Consider the following 26,284-nt stretch of genomic DNA (forward strand, 5'->3'; position numbering starts at 1 on the left):
GCTAAGGGTGTCTGGTGCTGAATCTTGTTTGTTGTATTACTTTTATAGATGTTCCAGTATCAAAGGCATGTGCTGAGGCTTGCACACCATCCGCTACTGTGAAGTGCTGCGGTACATCTCAGTGTAACGGTAATGCTAACGTTATTGTTAATTATACAATGGCAGTCACTGAGGCGGCACACTGATTGGTCACATGTTCACATGTTCTAACTGGAGAACTTTAACAAAACACCACCTGGAGGCAAACAAACAAAACAACGGGAATCAGAAATAAAATAAAAAATAAAAGGGCTGTAATCATCCTCCAGTGTAGCTGCTCTCGCTCAAACTAGAAACCTTATTGAATCCTTGCACTACACTGTCTCTTTGTGTAGTCACACAACTTCACCCTGGTAAATGAGATCTCATTGCAGAAAGAGATTGCTAAAAAATAGTTATTGTTCAAGTTAATAGTTATAACTCAGCTGCATCCGGGTTAGGCTTTTAGCAGAGATACTGAGATGAGATGGGCTGGGTAACAGTCAATGATAAGGGGAGCACTGAAATGTTCACATTTACAAATGTCAGGTAGACAGTAATGTTTTATCAATAGGACTTTATCAATGTTTCATTATGAAGAGATTGATAAACGTGTTGAAACACTATCAGGTATGTGTCTAATTGAGCCAGCCGTAGCCCAGCCTCTCCTTCCTTATTCATTGGCTCTCCCTGGCTTGTTTTGCAGTGGACCTCTTGAAATGCTACACCTGCACTGACTTGACAGATGAATCTATGTGTAAAGATATTACAGTCTGTGGGTATGGTGACAAGTTCTGTAAAACCTCTTACAAACTAACTGGAACTGGTAAGTAATGATCCCTATGAGCCGGGTTTCTCTGAATATAACAATATTACCTCACTCCTCTCTTTCGTCCATTCCTACTTAGTGTTGGGATTAACATGGATTTTTCCAGCAGTTTCTTTCTAAATAAACACAAGAACATCTTTGCAGCCATCACAAGAGTCAAGTTTACATTGCACTAATGTTTCCCACATTCAAGTTGCCATTCAATCAGCTAACAATAGTATTCAAGCCAGATAAATGGATCTCTACAATCAGGGCTGTTTTGTAAATGTACCACCACCTACAAATCCAAGCTAAAATACTTTTTATTACATGCTTCCCACTGTCTTTATTCTCTAATACAATGTTTGAAATGGCAAGAGTAACAAAGCACTGTGTCAATTGATGAGATAAGTTATAGAATTATGACTAACTTTCTTTTTGGATTTGTTGATAGATGTCACCGTCAGCAAGGGATGTGCATCAACTTGTACTGTAACAACAGCTTTCCCGCGAGATGAGTGCTGTCAGGGAGAACTGTGTAACGGTAATACAGATACTATTGTAATATTGTTAATAAAATCACTAACAGCTACCTCCTGCTGTCAGTACCAGTCTTCCTTCTCACTGTATATCTGAAACCTGCCCCCAACACACATGCACACCAACTGGACTGTATAAGAGAGTGTCTTTGCAATGTGACCTATAACTTATGCTCAGTAACCTTTGGGTGGAAAATAACTAAGTGCTAAAGTGTTTAAGAGTGTCAAAGAGGGGGGGGGGGGGGGGTTTAAAGGTCACCGCTGGTGCACGACTTCAGCTGCTGCTAAACTCAGTGCAAAAGCATGCTGTAAGCAAACTGCAAAATCATGAGACAGAGCAGGAAATGGAACAGCACGTGGTAAGAGTGTGATTAAAGTAACGTTCTGTGGAAACAACTCTGCTGAGAAGAATGTAGACATAAGAGGTCATTTTAGCACAGCACACAGGCCTGTTTATCTGTCTGTATAAACTGGGAGTGCTCACAGGCGTTCAGAGAGACAGACTTTTGAGACAGCTTCCATTCTCCTCCCCGAGCATCGTGCTGAGGTGTGCCCAACGTGACTCCCAATGGGAAGGTAATCTGGCCGACTACCTAACTATGGTTTTGAGCCTAGTGACCATTTTAACATTCTAATATTGTTCTCTTCTGATGCATAAGTGCATCGGACTTATACTGAGTCAAATGAATCAGTATTATGAATGTAAGAAATTAAATCCACAACCTTACACTCACAGTCTGCTTTACCACCAGATTTGTTTTGCTTAGCAGAAGCAACAGTTTATCACAGCATGTCAATCTGTCCCTTTATTGCATGAGAATCCACACTTTGTTTTTTTTTTTCTGGTCGTTACTATGACCAGGAACAATAAGAGAAGATATATCTCACTTCAAGGATAAATAATACAAACATTGAAATCCACATTCCTTTCCATTTCTGCTTAGATGGTTTACCAAGATGATGTCAATTTTCAGTCCTGAAAAAGATCAAAGATGATTTAGAAATGACCACTAAACCTGAGGGAACACAAAGTCATTTGGCTTGAAACTCTCTTCTGGGATGTCACACAGCAATAATTAGCCAGGGGGCAATCAAATCAGTCATTCTGAGCCTTGTATTTGAATAAGGCTAAGCACTAGGAACAAAATAAATTGTATCTCTACATTCCAATGACAGACTTCAAAAACATCATTGATTTTTTGTTGATTTGCTATTTGTGGTTTTATTGAATTCTGACTTTTCTATGATTTTCTCTTCATACTGCAAAATTATTCAAAGTCAGGAAATATACAGTACATTATGTTTAATTATGCCAAAAATGAAATGAAATCTTTATACTAGAAACATTTTAAAAACCTGTGTGACACAGTTAATAAATGAATGACCAGACGTATAATTAAAAAGCAAGCAATAGTCACAACTGTTTTGCAGGCCAAGAAAAGAGAAAGAAATATAACAAGCTACTTTTTTTTATTAAGTTATAAGTAAGGACATTATATTACTTTTTTTCTGAAGAAATTAACATGTAAGACTCTGGATTCTACAGAGACATGCAGTCTGGTGTGAAAGCAGGCCCTTCAGAGATTTTTGTCCTTAAATCCCAATTATATTTGATTTATATAATCTATACAATATATTTAAACATTTATAAATGGTGTATCTTTTTACTTCCCACATTATCCACTGTGTTCTCTGGGCTTATTTTGCAGCACCTCTAATCAAGTCTTGTCAGACATGTGATAATGAGAAGGTTGAAAGTAACTGTGCGGAGAAAGATTGTGCAACCCCTAGCTCCTTCTGCCAAAGAAAAATCGACTTCACTAAAGATGGTAAGCAATGAAACTCTCGACATTTCTGCCATCAGTTTGTCTTTCTCCATTTCATCCTGACATTCATGCCATCTCTCGCCTCCTCCAGCTCTGAGTTACAGCTGAGCAAAGTTTGCAATTCTTCTTGAAATGAAAATTACCACCAGTTGCCTGCACACCCATGTGATTAAAATACATCTCTGTTCCAATTCTATTTTTCAGATGTTCCCTTTTATGATACAGTATCATAGTTTAGCCTTCATGGTGTTGTAAATACATTACCTGAAAAAAAGTGTTTGTGCTGTTGTAACGGGCAGTGTTGTGAAATGCACTGCCGTTACGGATTCTGTCCCCTGTCAGTGAGATGAGGTTAAAAGCTCCAAGCTATTTGTAGAACCTATTCTGTCAATTATTCTTTTATGTTAACTGTGAACTAAAATATCACCTAAATTAGCTTCTCTTTGAATGCTACAACTGGGGACTTAAGAAATATTTTTTTCAGTTTTTTTTTTTAATTATGTAGAATTTGCAAGTGTTTTCGAACTATCTGAGAAATATTAAGGAAAAATTTAGAGTAAGTCATTACTAATGGGACTCTTTTGAGAGTCCTTTTTATCTCTATTTTTATAATCTAGTAGATCATCTCTTTTTAGTTTATCTGCTTTTCTTAACTCCGTCTCTAATTATTTCTTTGTATCCTCTTTTTTTAAGATTTGTTTTTAATACATTTCTTTGTTTTACAGAGTCACTTTCTTTTGAGCATATTCTTCGTATTCTTATTCCTAGACCCTTTGGGGTTGCTCTTTTAGTGTGTATTGGATGTGCAGAGGACATGTGTAAATACTGGTGCAATTGAACCTACAAGCTTTACTGTGGTACCTAAAAATTATATTTATTTTCTTGTCCATCGAAGGTCCAGCTTAATATTACTGTGTATTTAATTTGCTATTTTATGAAACTGGAAAAGAGATTCTTCTCCATGTGTCCAAAACCTAAAAATATCATCTATAAACCGAGTGTATTCTAAAGGTTCTCTTTCCAATTTTTTAAGTAATTGTTCTTCCCATTTCCATGTATGCACTGGCAAAATGCATTCCTAATTTAGATCCTATTGCTGTACCATCGTTTTGTTTGTAATTCTTATCAACAAATGTAAAAACTGTTTTCTATCATCTAGTGCTTTTTGACAAGCTTCTAAAGTTTCTTTACGAGGGACACTTGGGTACAAGATTTTACATCCATGCAAAATAAAATTGTATCCTCTGGAAGGTTGTGCTTTAGTGATTCAGGTCTTTTTAAAAATGATGCTGTATCCTTAACATAGCTTGATAATTTCTCACCGTGTGACCCAAATCATTTTTTCACTGTTTCAGCTGTTATGTGTGTTGGATTATCAAATGTTCTTTTTCCCACAGAATCCTGTTTCTTTAGTCCTGGGGATATCTTTTCCCAAACCAGCTGGAGTCTAAATCTCCTTTTTGTATCCTGATTACAGGATTCCCTGTTACAAAGGGATGTGCAGCACAATGCACTGCAAGTGACACAGCGTCGTGCTGTCAGGTATCGAACTGCAGAGGTAATGCGCATTTTCTTATTCATTGATATTAGTGTTATCTCTTGTTATTCACAGTACAGCAATTACAAAAGAGTGTGCATTAAAGTATACATCAGTGCATCAGATTGGACTTGACTGAAGTCTTTAAAACCATAAATGGTATAGATAAAGTTAGCCCAAGACACTACTTCAAATTTAGCAGAGAGACCTAAATGGAAGTAAAAATACATTTAGAACAGAAAGTAGGACGCACTTTTTACACAGAGTTAGAAATGCTTGGAATAGCCAACCAGCTGAAGTAGTAGGCTCTAAAACTTTTCTTAAGTGTTTATGTTCTAGAACAAGAAATCGTGTTATAAATCATGTTATAGCCAAAATGCTTTTCACACTTGGCTTAGCTTGGATTTTTTTAAAAACTTTAAGTAGGGATACAGTATTTTCTGTTTTTTACCACTTTATGTTACTTTGCAGACAGAGTTGTGCAAACGTACATTTCTGGTGGGGGTGTCTTTGGTATACTTGTTTCAAAACTGATGATTCAGTACGACACAGACCCTCCATGCACAACTCATACTGGGTAAAACTACTGCACGCCTGCCTTATTATTGATTGTGTCCCCTGTGCTTGCTTTGCAGTAAACACCTTGAGTTGCCTGCAGTGTGATGCTCAGACTGATGAAACTCAGTGCAAGGCGGGCGTGTGCACTGTAGGCACTTTCTGTCAGAACAGCTACACCTTCACTAACCTTGGTAAGCAGTAAACAGCAGGGTTAACTGTGCAAAGCTGTTTCCTCTGTATGGCTTCCTGCAGTCCATGTTACAAGCCTCTTGCCTTATTGCTGCTGTATAAGCCTCCTTCTTGTCAATACTGACAGATTTATCTAGAAATAGTACATACAGTAGTACTGGGATAAACTTGGTATTCTCATGTTCAAATATCTGTTCAAAATTCAGACAGCTACTTGGATATTCGTTCATTTACAAAACATTGTCAAAGTCATCATATTTAAAACGATATTAAAGTTGAAAATAAATAGGCCAGAAGAATAGGTTGTCAAAGCCTTACTTTACCCTCCCCTCCCTGAATTATCTACAAAGCAAAGAAATAAAAAGTCAATAAAGCAGATATCACTTTTTTTTTTAATTCCTGCCATTGTCACTTCTTTGCAATAAACAAAGTGGCAAAAGACACATTTTCATGAAGTAATATCATCACTGAGGTTTATTTATGCCTTTTATGGCTGAACAAGCAAGTGAAAACTCGAATTTAAGTAAAAAAATATATATAAAATAAAATAAATGAATCCAACTGCTATTGAGTGAGATTTCCTGCTCAAATGTAATAATGCTGGCGTTTAAATTAGGAATTCATTAGCATGTCATACTCTCTAAACAAGCTGGGATCCCTTTCAGGAAATGTACTGCACAAGATTGTATGCCCAGCAGTCACTGGAAACACATGGCATGTGAATCTTTGAAAAATATAGCCCTAGCTATCTGTACAGAGTGTGCAGAACCTCGTGGGTGTGTGGCCTCTAACATTCTCTCTTGTATCTCTATCACAGCCAGCATCAAAGTCACAAAGACATGTGAGTCCGCTTGCACAGCGACCAACACAGTGAACTGCTGCCAAACATCCAACTGCAATGGTAATGCTGACATTGCTCTTAATCACGGAACTAACTCCGGTCTTTCTAGTTTCATAGTCTCTCAGGTATCACCCAACAACCCTTTCAGCGTTATTCATTGTGTCTCCTTTGCTTGTTTTGCAGTGAAAGCCTTGTTCTGTTATACCTGTGACAAACAGAGTGATGAAATGCTGTGTACAACTGTAAAAGCCTGCGGATCAGCTTCGGGAAAATGTTCATCTGTTTATGAAACAGGTGTAGATGGTAAGCAATGACTGATATGGGCAGCTTTGGAGATAATTCTGTACCCTGTCCTTCTCTGTCTGCCGCTTATATAAATCCTTTCCCTTTCAATGTATGTTTTTTTTCTGTTTTACTCGGTGTGAACAATTGCAGGCTTGGTGGTCCAGTGGTTAGAGAAAATGACTTGTTACCAGGAGGTTCCAGGTTCAATCCCACCTCAGCCACTGACACACTGTGTGTGTGTGTGTGTTACCCTGAGCAAGCCACTTAACCTCCTTGTGCTCCGTCCTTCGGATGAGACGTAAAACAAACGAGGTCCTATTGGAAGGGACTCTGCAGCAGCAGTTGTGATGCATGGTTCACCCTCTAGTCTCTATAAGTTGTTTTGGATAAAAGAGTGCTATATGATTTATGAAGAACTTAACTGTAGTACAAGTTTAACCTCCAAATTATGCAGTTAAATTAATTGTAGATCATTCCATGAAGCCATTTTGCACCTCCATTAGCTATATGCAGATTTAAACAGTGCACATTATAGCACACATGTATTTAAATTAGAAAACATGCTATCTGGTTCTACTTTAGGTTAAAGGAGACTCTTCATTTCTATTCCTTTTTCTTGGTTCGATGTTTGCACTTGTACTCACTGGGTCATTTCACCTCAGCAGTGTCTTCTGGTTGAAAGCATAATACTGCTGAAAGTGTGTCAGTCAATAGCGGAAGCAGCTGATTGGTTATTGAGTTGAAAGAAGCCAGTGAAGGGGTGGGAACAATTTCACTCTCCTGGTGAAATGACCCAGGAAGTTGAAGACAGTCAGAAAGCATGGCTCCCTAATAGTTTTCTTTAACCAAGTGTAGCACCAGAGATCACGCTGTGAAATGAAAATACACATGTGCTACAACATCTGTTTCTGGCCGTTTGAGACGCATAGATGTGCACTGCCTAGACATTTAATGGAACTCGTTCTTTTAGTTACTTTAAATAAGAACAAAACACAGTTACAATTGAGCTCAGAAAAAGTCATGGAATTCATATGATTGATTGATGAAGCTTAACATGTTTTTTTGTGCCTGAGCAGTGAGTGAGTGGACTGATGAATGTTTTATTTTTACTTCACTGTTAGGTAAACTCACTGTGACAAAGGGCTGTGAGGCGTCTCGTGGTGCCTGTGTACCTGGAAGAGTGGGCAACAAGCAGACAACATGCTGCGATACGGACCTCTGTAATGGTAATACCAATACTGCTAATTTCACTGTATTTACTTAACCTCTATTCCCACTGTTAAGACAATAGCCTCTTTTTACCAGCTGAATCCTGGAGGTTTGGGCACAGCCTGGCTCGTGTCAGTAGGGGTCGCTATAGAGGTGGACTAAACCAGAGGATTTTCCTCCCCAACCCACAGGGACGCAAACAGCAATGGGCAGCCACGCTTAGCACCTCAGCACAAACAGGATTTGAACTAGCATGCCATGCCTTGTGAATGCATGCCATGCCCTCGATGTGGCCTTGCCAGTAAATTCTTTCATAATGTGTTTGCACTGAATAGCTTTTTCATTATTAACATTACACAATTTGTAATCATTCAAACCCAGCTTCAGCCTAACCGGGTGTATCGCAGTGATTCCAGATGAAAAGCTGCATTATTAAACAGATGCAAGTGCTTGGTTTAAGCAATCCATACTCGGCTGTTTAATTTTATTAACTTTTAATATAACAAATCACATTGTTCTTACATGTTGTACACTTCAATTCTCTTTGTAGCTCCCATGTGAACAGTTTTGAAATTGTTGCAGCATATTGGAAACATCCTGAAAAAATTAGGGCTGTATTTGTCATGGTAAAAAGTGACTTATTAGACAGCATTTCACTGTCTAAAAATAGATATTTAAAGATATTTCACGAGTTCATGTTACTGCACCATGATGTACTGTGCATCCACCTAATTACACGTAAAAACTGAAAGTTTGACGTATGTTGGGGCCCCAAGTAATCCTCGTCTCTGGTACACTCAATATTATTATTATTATTATTATTATTTATTTCTTAGCAGACGCCCTTATCCAGGGCGACTTACAATCGTAAGCAAATACATTTCAAGTGTTACAATACAAGTAATACAATAAGAGCAAGAAATACAATAACTTTTGTTCAAGTGTGACAAACCACAATTCAATAATACAGCAGATAATAGTGATAGTTACATCAGGATATGATTAAATAGTGATAGTTACATCAGGATGTGATTAAATACAAAGTACTACAGGTTAAACACTTGGCAGATTACAGTATTCTGAAGTACAGGATTAAATGCAGTAAAATAGGGGGCAGATAAGAGCAGAATAAAGCACATTTACATGAAGGGTGATAGTGTCCCAGGATACAAACAGAGGAGTTCTACAGGTGCTGTTTGAAGACGTGAGTCTTAAGGAGGCGCCGGAATGTGGTCAGGGACTGGGCAGTCCTGACATCTGTAGGAAGGTCATTCCACCACTGCGGGGCGAGGGTGGAGAAGGAGCGGGCTCTGGAGACAGGGGAGCATAGCGGAGGTAGAGCTAGTCTTCTAGTGCAGGCGGAGTGGAGAGGTCGAGTGGGGGTGTAGGGAGAGATGAGGGTCTGGAGGTAGCTGGGTGCAGTCTGGTCAAGGCATCTGTAGGCTAGTACAAGAGTCTTGACCTGGATGCGAGCGGTGATCGGGAGCCAGTGGAGCGAGCGGAGTAGTGGAGTAGCGTGGGCGAAGCGAGGCAGAGAGAACACCAGGCGGGCAGCAGAGTTCTGGATGAGCTGGAGCGGACGGGTGGCGGACGCAGGGAGGCCAGCCAGGAGGGAGTTGCAGTAGTCTAGGCGGGAGAGTACCACGGCCTGGACCAGGAGCTGGGTAGCATAGTTGGTGAGGAAGGGTCGGATTCTTCGGATGTTGCTCAGGAAGAATCGGCAAGTGCGTGCCAGAGTGGAGATGTGCTGGGAATAAGAGAGGCAGGGGTCCAGGGTGACTCCAAGGTTCTTAGCTGAGGAAGAGGGAGAGAGTGTGGTAGATTCCAGAGGAACAGAGATAGAGAGATCAGAGGAGGGGGAGGAGGAGGGAAAGAAAAGGAGGTCAGATTTAGAGAGGTTGAGTTTGAGGTGATGAGAGTGCATCCAGGAGGAAATAGCAGACAGACAGGTAGAGATACGGGAGGAGATGGTGGAGTCAGAGGTGGGGAAGGAGAGGAAAATCTGAGCATCATCAGCATAGAAATGGTATGAGAAACCATAGGATGCGATGAGGGGGCCCAGGGAGCGGGTGTAGAGAGAGAACAGGAGAGGACCCAAGACTGACCCTTGGGGGACTCCAGTTAAGAGAGGGTGAGGTGTGGAGGTTGCTCCACGCCAGGTTACCTGGTAAGTGCGGTTGGAGAGGTAGGAGGAGAACCAGGCCAGAGCAGTGCCAGAGATCCCCAGGTCAGCAAGAGATGATAGTAGAATAGAGTGATCAACAGTGTCAAAGGCAGCAGAGAGGTCGAGGAGAATTAGGACAGAGGAGAGAGAGGCAGCTCGGGCACACTTAAGTGAGTTGGTGACAGACAGGAGGGCGGTTTCAGTGGAGTGAGCAGAGCGGAAGCCAGATTGGAGAGGGTCAAGCAGAGAGTGGTTGGACAGGAAAGCAGAGAGCTGGCGGTGTACAGTCCGCTCGAGGGTTTTGGAGAGGAAGGGTGGGAGGGAGACAGGACGGTAGCTCTGGAGGGAGGTGGGGTCGAGGGTAGGTTTTTTGAGGAGGGGAGTGATAGAGGCTTTTTTGAAGGCAGAGGGAAAGATACCAGAAAGTAGAGAGGTGTTGAGGAGGGAGGAGATGAAGGACCGTGTGGGCCTTATTTAAATTGTTTTAACTCAGGAGTATTTAATTGCTTCCCCCATTTTTAAATCAAACAAGTGCTTTTGTTTTCCAGCTAATTCAATGGCCCAGTTTCACAGAGCCAGTTTCGCACTACTCTTGGACTGCCTTACCTAAATTAACATTAGCTAGTCTAAAGACTTGTGCTAATTAGTCTGTGGTACAGTCAAGGTACCAGGTTGTATCTGTATGTCTTTTGCATTGTAATTGAAATGTTTGCTAATGATGAACTTTTTTACAAAGAATTGTGAGGGTCTGGAACCAACTCCCCAGTAATGCTGTTGAAGCTGACAGCCTGGGATCCTTCAAGAAGCAGCTTGATGAGATTCTGGGATCAATCAGCGACTAACAACCAAACGAGCAAGATGGGCCGAATGGCCACCTCTCGTTTGTAAACTTTCTTATGTTCTTAACTAAAAAATAACCATCGCCTGTCCCTCCTCGATGTGCAGTTATTACACAAACCCTCCTGCATATTCATTATCTCTCTCATGCTTGTTTTTCAGTGCCAGTTTTGAAATGCTACACTTGCAACAAAATTAAGTCTGAAACTGACTGCACTACCTTAACTGCCTGCGACTTCAGTGTCGGGTTCTGTTTTGCCTATTATGATACAAATCCAACAGGTGAGCCATTACGATACAACTCCAACAGGTGAGCCATTACCATACAACTCCAACAGGTGAGTCATTACCATACAACTCCAACAGGTGAGCCATTACGATACAACTCCAACAGGTGAGCCATTACGATACACCTCCAACAGGTGAGCCATTACGATACAACTCCAACAGGTGAGTCATTACGATACAACTCCAACAGGTGAGCCATTACGATACAACTCCAACAGGTGAGCCATTACGATACAACTCCAACAGGTGAGCCATTACGATACAACTCCAACAGGTGAGCCATTACCATACAACTCCAACAGGTGAGCCATTACCATACAACTTCAACAGGTGAGCCATTACGATACAACTCCAACAGGTGATCCATTACCATACAACTCCAACAGGTGAGCCATTACCATACAACTTCAACAGGTGAGTCATTACGATACAACTCCAACAGGTGAGTCATTACCATACAACTCCAACAGGTGAGCCATTACGATACAACTCCAACAGGTGAGCCATTATGTGTGAGTGCACATGTATTTACTATGTAAATGCACAGTAATTAGAGACACTTCATGGAAAGTTACCATTTTGACTATTTTGTTTAGACAGCATTTACAAAACTATTACTTATACCCTGCAGATTTATCCAGCTTTTAGTCATTTATAGAAATAAACACCATTGTTAAAAAGCATACTAATATGTTGCCCAGTACATGATATCACATTTGCAATCATAGTAAAGTTAATATCTTACCCATGAAAAGGAACTTCTCATTACACCCAACCCCCCACACAGACAGTACTGGGTTAAAGAAAGGTATAGTCTGTCTGCACCACTTTCTTATTAACTAAAGGGGGACCTCAACACACACTGAATGGCTGCTAAGCCATGCTTTATTATTTACTTTAGCACACACTAGAAACAACATCACTGCTCCATCGTTTTTTTTTTTTTTCTGTGCTGCTGGTCAATCCAATTAACATCAGATTCTAAAGAGTAAGTTGCGGGGTTCTGAAAAATAGAACGTTGCACGTCCCCACATGGTTTTTTTTTTTATTTAGCAGACGCCTTTATCCAAGGCGACTTTCAGAGACTAGGGTGTGTGAACTATGCATCAGCTGCAGAGTCACTTACAATTACGTCTCACCCGAAAGACGGGGCACAAGGAGGACAAGTGATTTGCTCACGGTCACACAATGAGTCAGTGGCTGAGGTGGGATTTGAACCAGGGACCTCCTGGTTACAAGCCCTTTTCTTCAACCACTGGACCACACAGCCTTCTCATTGCATGTTGTTACAACTGTTTCAATAAATCACCTGTCATTTCACTTTTCATTGTTAACATCCTGACAAATTTTTACACTTCTAACTTTAAAGTCAGTTTCAAAGCTCTTTTTACAATGTCTGCTCTAGTGCACCAATAGTGTCAGGATTATTGCCCACATTGTCAAACCAGTAACACAATGATAACGATCCATGATGTGGCACAGAACAGAACAGCCAGAGCACTTGTTCAGGTTTATTATTTTTTTTTGTTTTATTGCTCTTCCTGCAGTGATTTAGAGGACAGATCTCAAACCCCAGGGCACTAGAGCAGACATTTTGAAAACAGCTTTGAAACAGACGTTAAACGTGTAAAGAAGTTGTCAGGATGAAAAGAACTGACAGGTACATTATTTATACAGTTGTAGCAGCACGCAGGGACAGGTAATGCTATAACGTTGTCATTCTTGACTTACACAAGATACTTCTTCTTTTATATAGGTGATAAAGGCCTATACAGTAGACGGCAAACTAACCAAACTCTCACAGTGCAGTGTGCTTAATGCAACCTGCAGAGCAGTGACTGTTTCCAGCACCACTGTAGGGGAGGTTTAAAGAAAGGTTACAAGAGGCTGTTGTGGCTGCACACATTCACCCTGCTGGCTGCATTTCAGAAACACTAATATTCTTGAGTGGGTGAACGCTAATCATATTCTTTGAACCTGCTCTTAGGAACGACCGTCAGAAAGGGCTGTGACAGAACCTGTGCCAGTCTTGATGATCTGTCAAGGAGGAGAACTTGCTGCACTACAGACCTGTGCAATGGTAAGACAGACCCTACATTTTTCAAAAACACTTCCACAAAGAAAGAGATGATTCTGTTTCTGTTTAGATGAGTAGGTGCTAGTGTAACAGGGCGTAGGCTGGGCGTGAATGGGCGACACCCGCGCATCGCACGCGAGCGTCTTAACCACAATGCTAAAACAGCCGGGCTCGTCTGCGCTCGTGGTTTTAGAGCTTTTAATCTCATCTCACTGACAGGGGATCTCACAGCACTGCCCGTTACACTAGTACCCACCCTGGTTTTCCCTGGCAGATCTCAAAAGTTCAGTGATACCTTGAAGGTTCTCCTGCCTCAATTCTACTTAATTTGCCAAATGAGAATCACAAAGTGTCCAATGATCCTGAAAAGCCATGGATCAAAGGTAAGCTGCTTCTAATAGTTTTACATCTTGTGTTTACTGTGTTTCTTGTGCTTGTTATGCAGAGCCTAAACTGAGTTGCTACACCTGTAATGGACTGGCAGATGAAAAGCAGTGTACCACGGTCACAGCATGCAGTGCTGAAAACAAGTTCTGCAAGACAGTTCGCAACACCATTGCAGGTAAGCACCCTCTTAACCCCAGCACTAGGGATTGAAATGAGTGATCCACGTGCGGTCTAGAATATAAACATGCAGAATTCATAACAAAGACCCTGAGCACAAACGTGGACCAGAGGTTGTTGGGGTGGATTATCTGTGGAGAGATCAGGAGAGGTAGGCAGTCAAAAAATAAAAAAGGGCAGACTCCTTTTTTATATCTAACCTGGCCGTGTTTGTAGAAATCACATCTCTGTATGGCTGGTCGCTCTAACTTTCTGGACAGGTTATGTTTTTGGACAGATGGTATGTTACTGTTGCCCCTTGAAGAGACCTCACAGGTTGACTGGAGCTCCTGACTCTGAAGCAGTTGGGATGTTTAAATCTTTGCTTTCTGATTGGAGAACGCACTTAGTCTGGGGGAAGGTTAACCTTCTTTGTAAATTCTTCCTCTCAGGAAAAATGACTGCTGTCACGAAGACCTGTGAGGCCACTTGCACAGCATCGAGCACAGTCTTCCAAACTGTAGAGTGCTGCCAGGCCAGCCAGTGTAACGAAAACCAAGAAAGGGGTACAGGTGCGTCCCCGTCCACCCAAGCCAGCTCCCTCCTGCTGGCCGTGTCGATCAGCCTGCTCACCATGCTGCTCAAATCAGCATGAGAGGATTCTACCACCAAAAACTCTGAATGCAATGAATTGGTTGGCAATACAATGAGTCATTCAGGTTGTGAAAGATATACATTAAAAACAATTACTTAGGTATTTAGTACCAGAGCATATATTACACAGTACTCACTCAGGTGTTATGTGGTAGCTATAGTTTAGTTTAAAGGGAAGGAAGGTAACTTTGTAAAGAATTATGTAGGTGGGTTGTAACGGTAGTAAGTGGCACCAAGGCTTAGTTTTCTGTGCTTCAGTGTACGCAGTCTTGTCACTAAGCCCCTCTTTCGTTGTGGTGGAAATCATTTGTTTGTTTGTAATTTAATTGAGGATTTATATTTCAGACAACTGCCTGACATGAATTAAAAAAATAGAACCAAAACCAGAACCAAATGATGAGAAACACTAGAAAGGGGGGCCTGTGATAATGCTGCTCCAGCTAATGCAAGGCCACAGAGAGGAGTTTCTTTAATTCTGGGCTTTGGGATTTCTTATAGGACTTGTACTCTGCAGTACTTACTGTCTAGCTTGTGTTTCAGAATATGTTGTTCATGTATCGTGTTTCGTACAATAAACAATATTTTTCTGACACTATCATTGTTAAATCAGACCTCTTTTTTCTGTGTAAATGTTTTTTGTCTGCTATGCAGAGTTGGGGGTAACACAACGCATTACTGTAATCATATTGCTAATATTGCATTAGATTTGTAATGGGAGTAATAATATTTACTACCTTCCACAAAACAAAGTTACCTTTTCTCTGTGGTACAATTACAATAGTGGTCTTTTCAGTTGTAATGATAAACTGCTGTTGATATTCTTTACAGACGCACCCTCTCTTTCTACTCTGTGCTTCAGTAACCGAAGCTCCTTTTGATGCAATCCAACAGGGACTATTTAGATTTATAAACAAAACGTTTAAAATAGTTTCACTGAATGTGCGCTTTGAAGAACTCAAAATTGCATGCATATGAAACACACTGCAGTATAATTAACACATATTATATATCAATGCATCTACAAAATACCGGTGTGCATCTATTGTGTGAAGTCATTTTATCCATCTTTTCTATACATTGTCAGTTTTTTTTACTTCACGTTTTCATGTTTGGTCTACAGCTGTAAAATGCCATTTTCTGGTCTTTCTACACTTTTTTTCTGCAAACCTTCGTATACCTGAACGTTTGAATATGTCCTGCAAGCTCATTTTCTATTGTACAAACCGAAATACTATAAATTGACGTTTTGATTCTCGAACCATCAGCGCTGGAGGTTAATTCAGCTTTTTGTAGTAATGTTAAGGGTTAGGAGTTCTGCAAGCCTTTTAAGAAAAAGAAAAAAAGTATATTGATTTGAATTACTTCTATTCTTACAGCTTTGTTTAGTAAATACATTCTTTTCTGTGTCCTTTTTAATGTTGAACCCTTGCAAATTAACAAAACATGTCCTACTAATTTATACATATGTAAATGGCTGCCTTTATGTGATGGATGATTCGAGATCGGGCAGCGACGTTCTGGTTCATCTTTTCTCGGCAGTCAGACACATTGCTGTTTGCGTACTCCGGTAGTCATATCTAGGGGATTTTAATACATGCCTTATTACTGTGTATAAAAATGCTTCAAAAAGTCTAACTTCATTGCAAAGGAACACGGTATATAGCAAGTCACTTAACCTCCTTGTGTTCCATCTTTCGGGTGAGACGTAGTTCTGCAGCTGATGAATAGTGCACAAGATTCTGAAAGAGAAAATACTGTATATAGAACATGTTCAAAACAGAGGCATTATTAGTTGCGAAACTTAAATGGTTGAAAACTAATCAGTGGCCATTTAAAACACATCTTGTCTTGGTTTAAGTGTGTAAGGTAGGAGTATTAGTTTGTCTCTTCTGAGCAGACACATCCAGCACACTTATCCACAGGAAGGGCAAGTAAAACAATTTTAAAGTGGATTACAATTCTATAAAAATAACAGGGTCATAGCCAGACTTTAGAAATCATAAAAATTTAAGAAGCCCAAGAAAGTGTGCCAAAACGGCATTGCTGTGTGGTCCAGTGGTTAAAGAAACGGGCTTGTAACCAAGAGGTCCCTGGTTCAAATCCCACCTCCGCCACTGACTCATTGTGTGACCCTGAGCAAGTCACTTAACCTCCTTGTGCTCCGTCTTTCGGGTGAGACGTAGTTGTAAGTGACTCTGCAGCTGATGCATAGTTCACACACCCTAGTCTCTGTAAGTCGCCTTGGATAAAGGCATCTGCTAAATAAACAAATAATAATAATTTGCTCACTTTTTCTAAATTACAAGCTGGCAGTGGTGAAATGGATTAAAATATCATATTGTTGCAATTTCATTTTAATAGAGCTCTAACAAACAATACAGTTTAACTAGTATTGCAGGCATTCACTATTGTCGCATTAACACAGGGCTGTAGTTAGGTTAGAGGCAGGAATCAAAGCTGATTGCCTTCAGCCAACAAAGATGTATGTTAATGAAACACAAAACACAGTTAACCACAGTCCACAGCTCTGTAAGCTTCTCAGGACATGACTGTGATAACAGTGACAGATCCCACCCCCCACCCCCCCAAAAAAAACATTTACAATTGCCTTTAATACCTCTTTAAAATCAGCATAGAAGTAGATTTGAAAAAGCATGTTCCTTATTGTAGGTAAATGCATTGAACTGTGAGGCACACAGGGATATGTAATTCACAGGCATCTACTGTTTGTATTTTTATAAGAAATGTGCTTCTCTTCAGTAACAGTTAACAGGAATATGTAAGCATGTATGTAATTAATTGGAATGCACTATACTTGTATAATTAATAAACCTATAGTCATATGACATTGGCACACTGTGGCTAGATTGTAAAACACTAATCTGTAAATGTAGTTTTGTCTTCATTTTCCAGAATATATATTCACTGCTGGCACTACACTTAAACAAGGCTCTTACAACTGAATTACTTTCCTCTGCCACATGCGTTAGGCATCCACCTGTGCCCAATACCTGCTGCACATGAAGTGATCAGTCAAAGTAAATCTAACATAATACTAGAGGTCAGAGGTCACTGCTGCCACTTGGCATGATGTCACAGTACATCCACCATCTTGGTAAAGGAAGGACTTTCACATTATGAATAAATCTTAGGGAACAAAATGTTTTCAGACTGGAAAAAAATGCTTTAGAACATCCTCTAAAACTAAAAAAAAATATTAAAACACAATTTTAAAGTGGATTAATAAAAAGCACACAAACCACAAGTAGCCTGTCTGAACTTCAGACGAACCTGTTTGAAGTGACTGAAGAGAAAGCTTCATTTGTTAATCTCCTTTTCTGTTACATTGCTGAGATGCACAAAAGAACCAAACACGTTTTATTAAAAAAATAAGACAATTTAACACCTCAAAATACTGCAGCAAATTAAATTAAATATACAGACGCATCTTCTGTTTAAGTTTTACGTTACAATATAGTATCCAACACAATATACATATATTTTTTTTTTATCAAGCTTCTTACCTTGAAACTTTTCTCTTATTTTTCTTAAACGTTTATTATTTTTATTGCAAAAGCCTTCCGCTTAATAGAGCAACACCGATTTACTAATTTGAGCGGGCTGAGTGATATTTACATAAACCGCGCGGGCGCTCACGAGCTGGAAAGTCCCTAGCCAATTGCGTTTCTGCATTCTTTCGTATTCTCGTGCACTGGACACACGTAATTATTTTTTAAAATTGAGAAATAAGGTTGATTATATTAGTTATGGGGCACTGTGATCAGACGTTTCACTAATTTGTCTTATCGCTAGACTGTCCTGGTTCGCAGAGCTTAATGTGTAAAGAAAGAGGTGCCGGGTCGCGAGCAATGACAATAATAGCGTTCTTAAGAAGCGCACATTCAAAATCATAACACGTTTATTTGAAAGAGTATTGTACGTAATGGTGCTAGATTTTATAAACACGTATTCTACATCATATACAAAGTAGTAGTATGTGCAGAAATATAAATTAAAGGCAACCACAGGACAAAAAAACCCACAAATACGCCTGTATGCATATCCACGTAACCCGTAGGGCAGAGAGGACAGTGCCACCCGCTCTTTGGTGGGGGGTGAGACGGGACGATGTGTTTTTGGTCCATCCACTTTTTTTTTTTTTTTGCTCTTTGTATTTGCAATATGATTCAATGTTTTGTTACGGTTACTGTTTAAAATTAAATAAAAAGTGGAAAGGCATTCAGGCGACTCCAGAAGGCCGACATTGATAATAAAAAAGATACACCGCACCCTACACAAACATTGGTTTGATCCATGGTCCGCGCTGTTGTGATAATTTAGAGCGCGTTTTAAAACGCTATCAGTGCCGTGAATCCAACAGAACCCGCAGTTGATTGCAAAAAATAGAAACATTCTATTTAGGCTACATAGTTGTTAGCTTGGTTTGTTTCTCTTCTCTGTTAATTAAATTATATTTCTAACAGCAACCAGAATTATCCCGGGTTTAAAAGGGGACTTTTTCGACCTGAAAAAAAAAGAAACAAGTACCAGGGGTCACAAATGGAGATTAGATAAAGGGGCATTCAGAACAGAAAATAGGAGGCACGTTTTTACACAGAGAATTGTGAGGGTCTGGAACCAACTCTCTGGTAATGTTGTTGAAGCTGACACCCTGGATCCTTCAAGAAGCTGCTTGATGGGATTCTGGGATCAATAAGCTACCAAACGAGCAAGATGGGCTGAATGGCCTCCTCTCGTTTGTAAACTTTCTTATGTTCTTCTTATTATTCTTGAATTAGCAGCTCTTTAGTGGGCCTCAAATTTATCCATGTTGTTATGGTTACCAAACTAGTCTCCCTTTCTCATTCTGGGTATATATATTTTTGAAGGCTCAGCACAATTATCATTAACTCAAGAAAGGGGCCCTGGTTGTCATAGAGACCAGGCCATCTGACTTTCAGAAGGACACTGGATCCAATGAGTCTCTTCTGTTCCAACAGTATTACCTGCAGCACTTAGAGTCGGGTGCAAATGTATTCAAACTCCTCAGGGCCTTATCGAGCAATGTATTCTGCAATTTTGAATACTGACTTGGGATACTGTTTTAAATTCTGTGTGTTTTTTTTCTTTTGGCAAAGTTCTGTGCATGGATAACATTTTGAATTGATTTTGCTGTTGGGTCCTTAACGAGGAATTTTACACACTGCTACAGTATGTACCGGATTTCAAAGTATGTCCTGTATTACAGTTAACATGTCGTCTCTTTAATTTTGGCAAGTGATATTTTCAGAATCCTATCGTCCTGAATTAAAATACTAATGTTGAAATTATAGTACTGTACCAACAAAACCAATACATCTAAATGGAAGCCTACTTATTTTAAAACAGTCCTTTCAGATATGTATTTTTTAATGGCCAATGCCCAATGAGAAAAGCTACTTTTTTTGTTCATGTCTGGCAACACAATGTACTGCATATGAAAAATACTGGACTGTGAGGCTGGATTTCAAAGATAATACTACAGCAGAGTGGCTAAGCATTACAGGGTTAAGCAGAGGGTGGGGTAACACAGACAACAAATCCACCACAAAAAGTCACGGGACGAATTATTATTATTATTATTATTATTTACATTCCAGTTTTATTTATGAACTCGTTGATGTTTTTTAAGGTTTCCTAACAGATTAAAATTCTTCCCACATTCCGTACAGTGAAACGGTTTCTCTCCCGTATGAACTTGCTGGTGAATTTTAAAGCTATTTAAATGTCGGAAACTCTTCCCACAATCTGGACAGCGTAGCGGTTTCTCTCCCGTGTGAATTCTCTGGTGGATTTTAAGATTGTAGAAATCCCTAAAGCTCTTCCCACACTCCGTACAGATATACGGTTTCTCTCCCGTGTGCGTCTGTTGATGTTTTTTCTGGCTTCCCAGTTGACTGAAACGCTTGCCACATTCGGAGCAGCGAAACGGTTTCTCTCCCGTGTGAATTCTCTGGTGCCTTCGAAGGTGTCGCAATTCCTGGAAGCTCTTCCCACACTCTGTACAGGAATGCGGTTTCGCTCCAGTGTGACTTCCCAGATGCTTTTTAAGGTCGTTTATCTTCTTGAAATTCTTCCCACATTCTATACAGCGATACGGCTTCCCGTCCGTGTGAGTTCGTAAGTGCCGTTTGAGCGATTTTAAGAGACTGAAACACTTTCCACATTCAGCACACTGATGGAAGTTGCCAGCAGTTTGTGAATGGTTATCAGATACTGGATTCACTGTCAAACCATTTCTTGATTGTAAGGAGGGATGTATTTGGATGGGGTGTTTAAATGGAGTGGGACCCATCTCAGTCTCCTCTTCAGTATTGGGACCCATGCTGTTACTTAATACAGCTTCTCGGGTCTCCTCTTTAATGTGGATTAATCCCAGTTCACTGATATCCTTTGCAAACTGCACAGGTTCTAGGTCAGCAGGCTCCTCCTTAATGTGGACAGGTTCTAAAACTTCCTGCTTTATGTTCACAGCCTGCATCTTTACTGCCTGGTTTAAACCAAGGTAAGCTAGTTGGTTTTCAGCAGCCCTGTACTGGAATAAAAAAAAACATAATTCAGGATTTTACAATGTCTTTGTATATATTGCACATATTAACCATACATACATGCAATGGGAAGTATTGATTTTGAACAATATGCTTTGAACTTTATGGTTTTTGTTCTGATATGAACGAAAACCACAATCCAAACCCAACTGTATAAATGGGTAATTGTATGTAAAAAATAATGTGATATCTTATAACAATTGTAAGCCACCCTGGATAAGGGCGTCTGCTAAGAAATAAATAATAATAATAATAATAATAATAATAATAATAATAATAAATGGAGGAATAAGAAGGGTACATCCATCCATCCGTTCCCATTGCGTTGCTATTGTAAAAAAACGTAGTTGAATAGATAGAAAAGAGTTAACTTTCCAGGTAACATTAGCATTTTTGTTTCGTTTTATTAATAAATTTGGTGGCACTTTATGAAGTAAACACTCTTGAATTAACATAAATGTTTAAATAAAAAAGATGGTATGTATTCATTAGTGCTGGGACGATCACTGCATTTTCATGTTCAGATATTCACTCATAAAAGGCATGTCGTATGCAGACAGGCTAAAAGAATTGAATCTATTCAGTCTTGAACAAAGAAGACTACGCGGCGATCTGATTCAAACATTCAAAATCTTAAAAGGTATAGACAATGTCGACCCAGGGGGCTTTTTTGACCTGAAAAAAAAACAAGGACCAGGGGTCACAAATGGAGATTAGATAAAAGGGCATTCAGAACAGAAAATAGGAGGCACTTTTTGACACACAGAATTGTGAGGGTCTGGAACCAACTCCCCAGTAATGTTGTTGAAGCTGACACCCTGGGATCCTTCAAGAAGCTGCTTGATGAGATTCTGGGATCAATAAGCTACTAACAACCAAACTAGCAAGAGGGGCTGAATGGCCTCCTCTCGTTTGTAAACTTTATGTTCTTATAATTTAAATATTTGTTTGTTTTCAAAGTAATAAAAGCCATTATATTAATGTGCAGCAGGGGGCGTGGCCCTTGTGTGTGACTTTACAAAAAATACCTTAACACAAAAATAGAGAAATATCCGAGGATTAAAGCATATGTTGTGTAGGTCTTACTTTACCCCAGTGAATGAACTACAAAACAAAGGATGCCAAATAGCAGCTCAAGTCAAAGTATAAAGATCTGACACATGTGCATTACTGAGCTTCACAGGAACAGAGAGATCAGTCTGCTGTTCTGCCTGCAAAACACAGTCACACTTCAACACCTTCATAGGACACAGAGAAGTCAAGAAGCATTTATTATTATTATTATTTGTTTATTTAGCAGACGCCGTTATCCAAGGCGACTTACAGAGACTAGGGTGTTTGAACTATGCATCAGCTGCAAAGTCACTTACAATTACGTCTCACCCAAAAGACGGAGCACAAGGAGGTTAAGTGACTTGCTCAGGGTCACACAATGAGTCAGTGGCTGAGGTGGGATTTCAATCGGGGACCTCGTAGTTACAAGCCCTTTTCTTTAACCACTGGACCTACAGCCTCCTCCATTTAGGGTTTATTGGAAAGAGTTTATGGCTGGATATTGTTAAAGACAGCAAACAAAAAACCCAACTATCTCCCCCTCTCTTTCGCTCTATTTTCTTTCTCTAAAAAATGAACATAATGTTTGTGTTTAAAATGCCACTGATCAACACTGTTCCAAGGTTGTGGATTTCCCCAGCCCCTCTATCATAGTCGAGGGATTCCAGTGTGCAGTGTTTCTGGGAGTCAGCAATATAAACAAGCTGCTTTAAATAATGCAGAGAAACGTATGCAAATGTCCAGGGCTTCACTTCCTATTTAACTCTGCTGCAGTGCAGATAGGAGCAGGAGGAGAGGTAGCCTGTCTGCTGGTTACAACACTTTCTTCTTTCAATAACCACAATACTGCAGTACAATGGGGATTTTAACAGCTCTCTGTATAATAATGACAGCTCTATCAAGTAAGTATCTGACACTTGTGGAAATTAGCCTGCATTGATTCTGTATATTACTTGATGTTTTAGCAGTAGTTACTGTACGTTGTTTGCTTTTTTCCTCAAGGTGTCCGGTCTGATGTAGTGTTGACTGAGTCCGGACCAGCAGTTGTAAAGCCTGGAGAGTCCCATAAACTGTCCTGTAAAGCCTCTGGATTCACATTCAGCAGCGCCTACATGAGCTGGGTTCGAGAAGCTCCTGGAAAGGGTCTGGAATGGGTTGGCTACATTAGCACTGGTGGTAGTAGTACAAGCTATGCCCAGTCTGTCCAGGGAAGATTCACCATCTCCAGAGACGATTCCAACAGCATGCTGTATTTACAAATGAACAGCCTGAAGACTGAAGACACTGCCGTGTATTACTGTGCTCGACACCCACAGTGAGGAAGTGCAATGCAGGACTCGTACAAAAACTATTACATTAGATTCATGTGCATAGAAAGAGGAAGTGTGAATGTTTACAGATGTCTGCTCTGATATTGTTTTGAGCCAGTCTGGTTCTGAACTGAGAAAGCCAGGGGAGTCTGTAAAGATGTCTTGTAAAGTCCCTGGATTCACATTAAGCAGCAGCTATTGGATACACTGGATCCGGCAAGCTCCTGGGAAAGCTCTGGAATGGTTGCTGAACTGTACATAACCAATATTCAATACTGTCCATCGATATAAGGTCATTCTACGGGTTTCCATGGATACTTCCACCACAGCATAGCTGCAAATGAACAGCCTGAAGACTGAAGACACTGCCGTGTATTACTGTGCTCGAGACTCACAGTGAGAGAAGTGAAGCCTGAGCCCTTACAAAAACCCACTTGTGTGAATCCACTCATTCATGTCAATGGAGAATTCATCCCATGTCCATGTGTTGTTTCAGTTAACACACAACGGCATCATTACAGTTACAGAGACAGAATATAACAATGTGGTTTAGAATATCCTACGTGTGGCTCAAGCCTTTACTCAAACACAAGCACTGACTATCCTCATTACAATGTCCCTCCCCATTTCTCCCAATACAATGAAACAACACTGTGACCCACACAGAGAGACGTTCTCCAACAGTAAATTCACACAGACAGGTCAGACCCCTTCCCTAGCAAGTTTTGGAACAGACTCGGGCTGGGGGGACATTACCCGAAAACAATGGGTTTCTGCAATAAAAAAGTCAATACAAAGCTCTAGTAACTCTGGTATTAGTTTGCTCAGGATTTCCAGAGACTGCTCCTCCACCCTGGTGTAGCTGCAAATGAACAGCCTGCAATCTGAAGACTGCTGTACCAGTGCATTGTCTCTTTCCTTCTCATTGTGTGCTATTGCTTTACATGCAGCAGGTCTCATTTACTGACAGTAGATGGCAGTGTCTCCAACAGAATGGCAGCACTGTGACAGTATAAAGATCTGACACGTGTGCATTACTGAGCTTCACAGGAACAGAGAGATCAGTCTGCTGTTCTGCCTCCAAAACACAGTCACACTTCACCACCTCAGCAGCGTCATAGGGCACAGAGAAGTCAAGAAGCATTTATGGTTTATTGGAAACAGTTTACAGATGGATATTGTTAAAAATACAGCAAACAAAAAAAACCCAACTATCTCCCCCTCTCTTTCGCTCTATTTTCTTTCTCCAAAATATGAACATAATGTTTGTGTTTAAAATGCCACTGATCAACACTGTTCCAAGGTTGTGGATTTCCCCAGCCCCTCTATCATAGTCGAGGGATTCCAGTGTGCAGTGTTTCTGGGAGTCAGCAATATAAACAAGCTGCTTTAAATAATGCAGAGAAACGTATGCAAATGTCCAGGGCTTCACTTCCTATTTAACTCTGCTGCAGTGCAGATAGGAGCAGGAGGAGAGATAGCCTGTCTGCTGGTTACAACACTTTCTTCTTTCAATAACCACAATACTGCAGTACAATGGGGATTTTAACAGCTCTCTGTATAATAATGACAGCTCTATCAAGTAAGTATCTGACACTTGTGGAAATTAGCCTGCATTGATTCTGTATATTACTTGATGTTTTAGCAGAAGTTACTGTACGTTGTTTGCTTTTTTCCTCAAGGTGTCCGGTCTGATGTAGTGTTGACTGAGTCCGGACCAGCAGTTGCGAAGCCTGGAGAGTCCCATAAACTGTCCTGTAAAGCCTCTGGATTCACATTCAGCAGCTACTACATGGGCTGGGTTCGACAAGCTCCTGGAAAGGGTCTGGAATGGGTGTCTACTATAAACGAGGGTGGTAGTAGTACATACTATGCCCAGTCTGTCCAGGGAAGATTCACCATCTCCAGAGACAATTCCAACAGCATGGTGTATTTACAAATGAACAGCCTGAAGACTGAAGACACTGCCTTGTATTACTGTGCTGCAGGATCACAGTGAGGAAGTGCAATGCAGGACTCGTACAAAAACTACAGCAAAATTATACTGTGGATAAAAAGGGGAACTGTGAATGCTAATTAGTATTGTGGCATCTACATGAGCTTGAATAACTCATATCAGACTGTATTAAATGTGATTAACAATAATAGAAGGAAGAGACTCCTGTAGCACTGATATTTAGTGCTGTGAACCCGACTCCGCCCATGATCCCCTTTACACTCGTGGGAAACTTGTAAAGAAATAATACAGAAAGAAACCCAAGCCCAGAGAATCCCAACACAACACTGAGCTATTGCATTGAAACAAAAGGAACTGATGAGAAATAAAGAGAAAGAAAGACTGGATGGCACTTTCATTCCAGGGAACATATTCCATAGTATTGAGTGAGAAACCACAGTGGAATGATTCATTATACTGGGATCACTTGGGAATGAATCAAGCATGGCTTTGTGATCACAGTACTGTCCTTGATACTGTACTGTCCTTACATTATTATGATTTATTTCTTAGCAGACGCCCTTATCCAGGGTGACTTACAGTTATTCCAAAGCATCACATTCCAAAGCATCACATTCCAAACAGCGTTCCCTCTCAGCTTTGTAGATGCTGAGGAACTTGCTGTTTCGACTGAGAAAGGGGAAATTATCAGTGAGAAACGTTCGATCGCATCAGCTGTTTAATCTATTATTTGTGTTGCCTTGCACAATTATGAAACAATATTCCATGAGAAGTATCTCAACAATTTCACAATTTGCTTTACCTTTAAACATATAGAAGACATTTCTTCTGCCTGTGATTCTCAATCACCCTCTGATTATGTCTAATAAATATTTTGATGCAGAATATATTTCCCTTCATGAAGCCTGTGTGAGGTCCTCTCATAACTGCATCATAGATATAGACTGTGTGCTTAACTGGTGGTCTGAACAGCATTGCTTTATGTTGTATAAAACACTGGCACC

At 40.3% G+C, this 26,284-nt stretch overlaps 1 protein-coding gene and 2 gene segments (V, D, J or C); all 3 read left to right on the plus strand.

The window, feature by feature from the left end:
• Positions 1-5: 5 nt before the first annotated feature.
• LOC117398096 (keratin-associated protein 10-1-like) lies at positions 6-14,968 on the plus strand. Its single transcript, XM_059016913.1, has 13 exons — positions 6-129; positions 725-844; positions 1,281-1,370; positions 3,075-3,194; positions 4,669-4,749; positions 5,364-5,477; positions 6,293-6,376; positions 6,500-6,619; positions 7,723-7,827; positions 10,974-11,093; positions 13,087-13,179; positions 13,622-13,738; positions 14,172-14,968. Exons 2-13 carry the CDS (start codon positions 772-774, stop codon positions 14,372-14,374), a joined length of 1,320 nt encoding a protein of 439 aa, XP_058872896.1. The 5' UTR covers positions 6-129; positions 725-771; the 3' UTR covers positions 14,375-14,968.
• A 7,799-nt stretch (positions 14,969-22,767) lies between these two features.
• On the plus strand, positions 22,768-23,360 carry LOC131723276 (Ig heavy chain V region 914-like). The segment is given in 2 exon segments: positions 22,768-22,915; positions 23,016-23,360. Coding segments are annotated over 2 exon segments (363 nt in total).
• Positions 23,361-24,770: 1,410 nt separating this feature from the next.
• Positions 24,771-25,337, plus strand: LOC131723277 (Ig heavy chain V region 6.96-like). The segment is given in 2 exon segments: positions 24,771-24,905; positions 25,006-25,337. Coding segments are annotated over 2 exon segments (363 nt in total).
• Positions 25,338-26,284: the final 947 nt, after the last annotated feature.

The sequence above is a fragment of the Acipenser ruthenus genome, chromosome 54 (assembly GCF_902713425.1).
Source record: "Acipenser ruthenus chromosome 54, fAciRut3.2 maternal haplotype, whole genome shotgun sequence".
Taxonomy (NCBI): domain Eukaryota; kingdom Metazoa; phylum Chordata; class Actinopteri; order Acipenseriformes; family Acipenseridae; genus Acipenser; species Acipenser ruthenus.

Bases quoted from the DNA above. Each gene is read 5' to 3' on its own strand.
- LOC117398096 (XM_059016913.1), top strand. From the start codon at position 772: ATGTGTAAAGATATTACAGTCTGTGGGTATGGTGACAAGTTCTGTAAA. The intron at 845-1,280 runs GTAAGTAATGAT...ATTTGTTGATAG, and splicing joins TTACAAACTAACTGGAACTG to ATGTCACCGTCAGCAAGGGA. The intron at 13,180-13,621 runs GTAAGACAGACC...CTTGTTATGCAG, and splicing joins CACTACAGACCTGTGCAATG to AGCCTAAACTGAGTTGCTAC.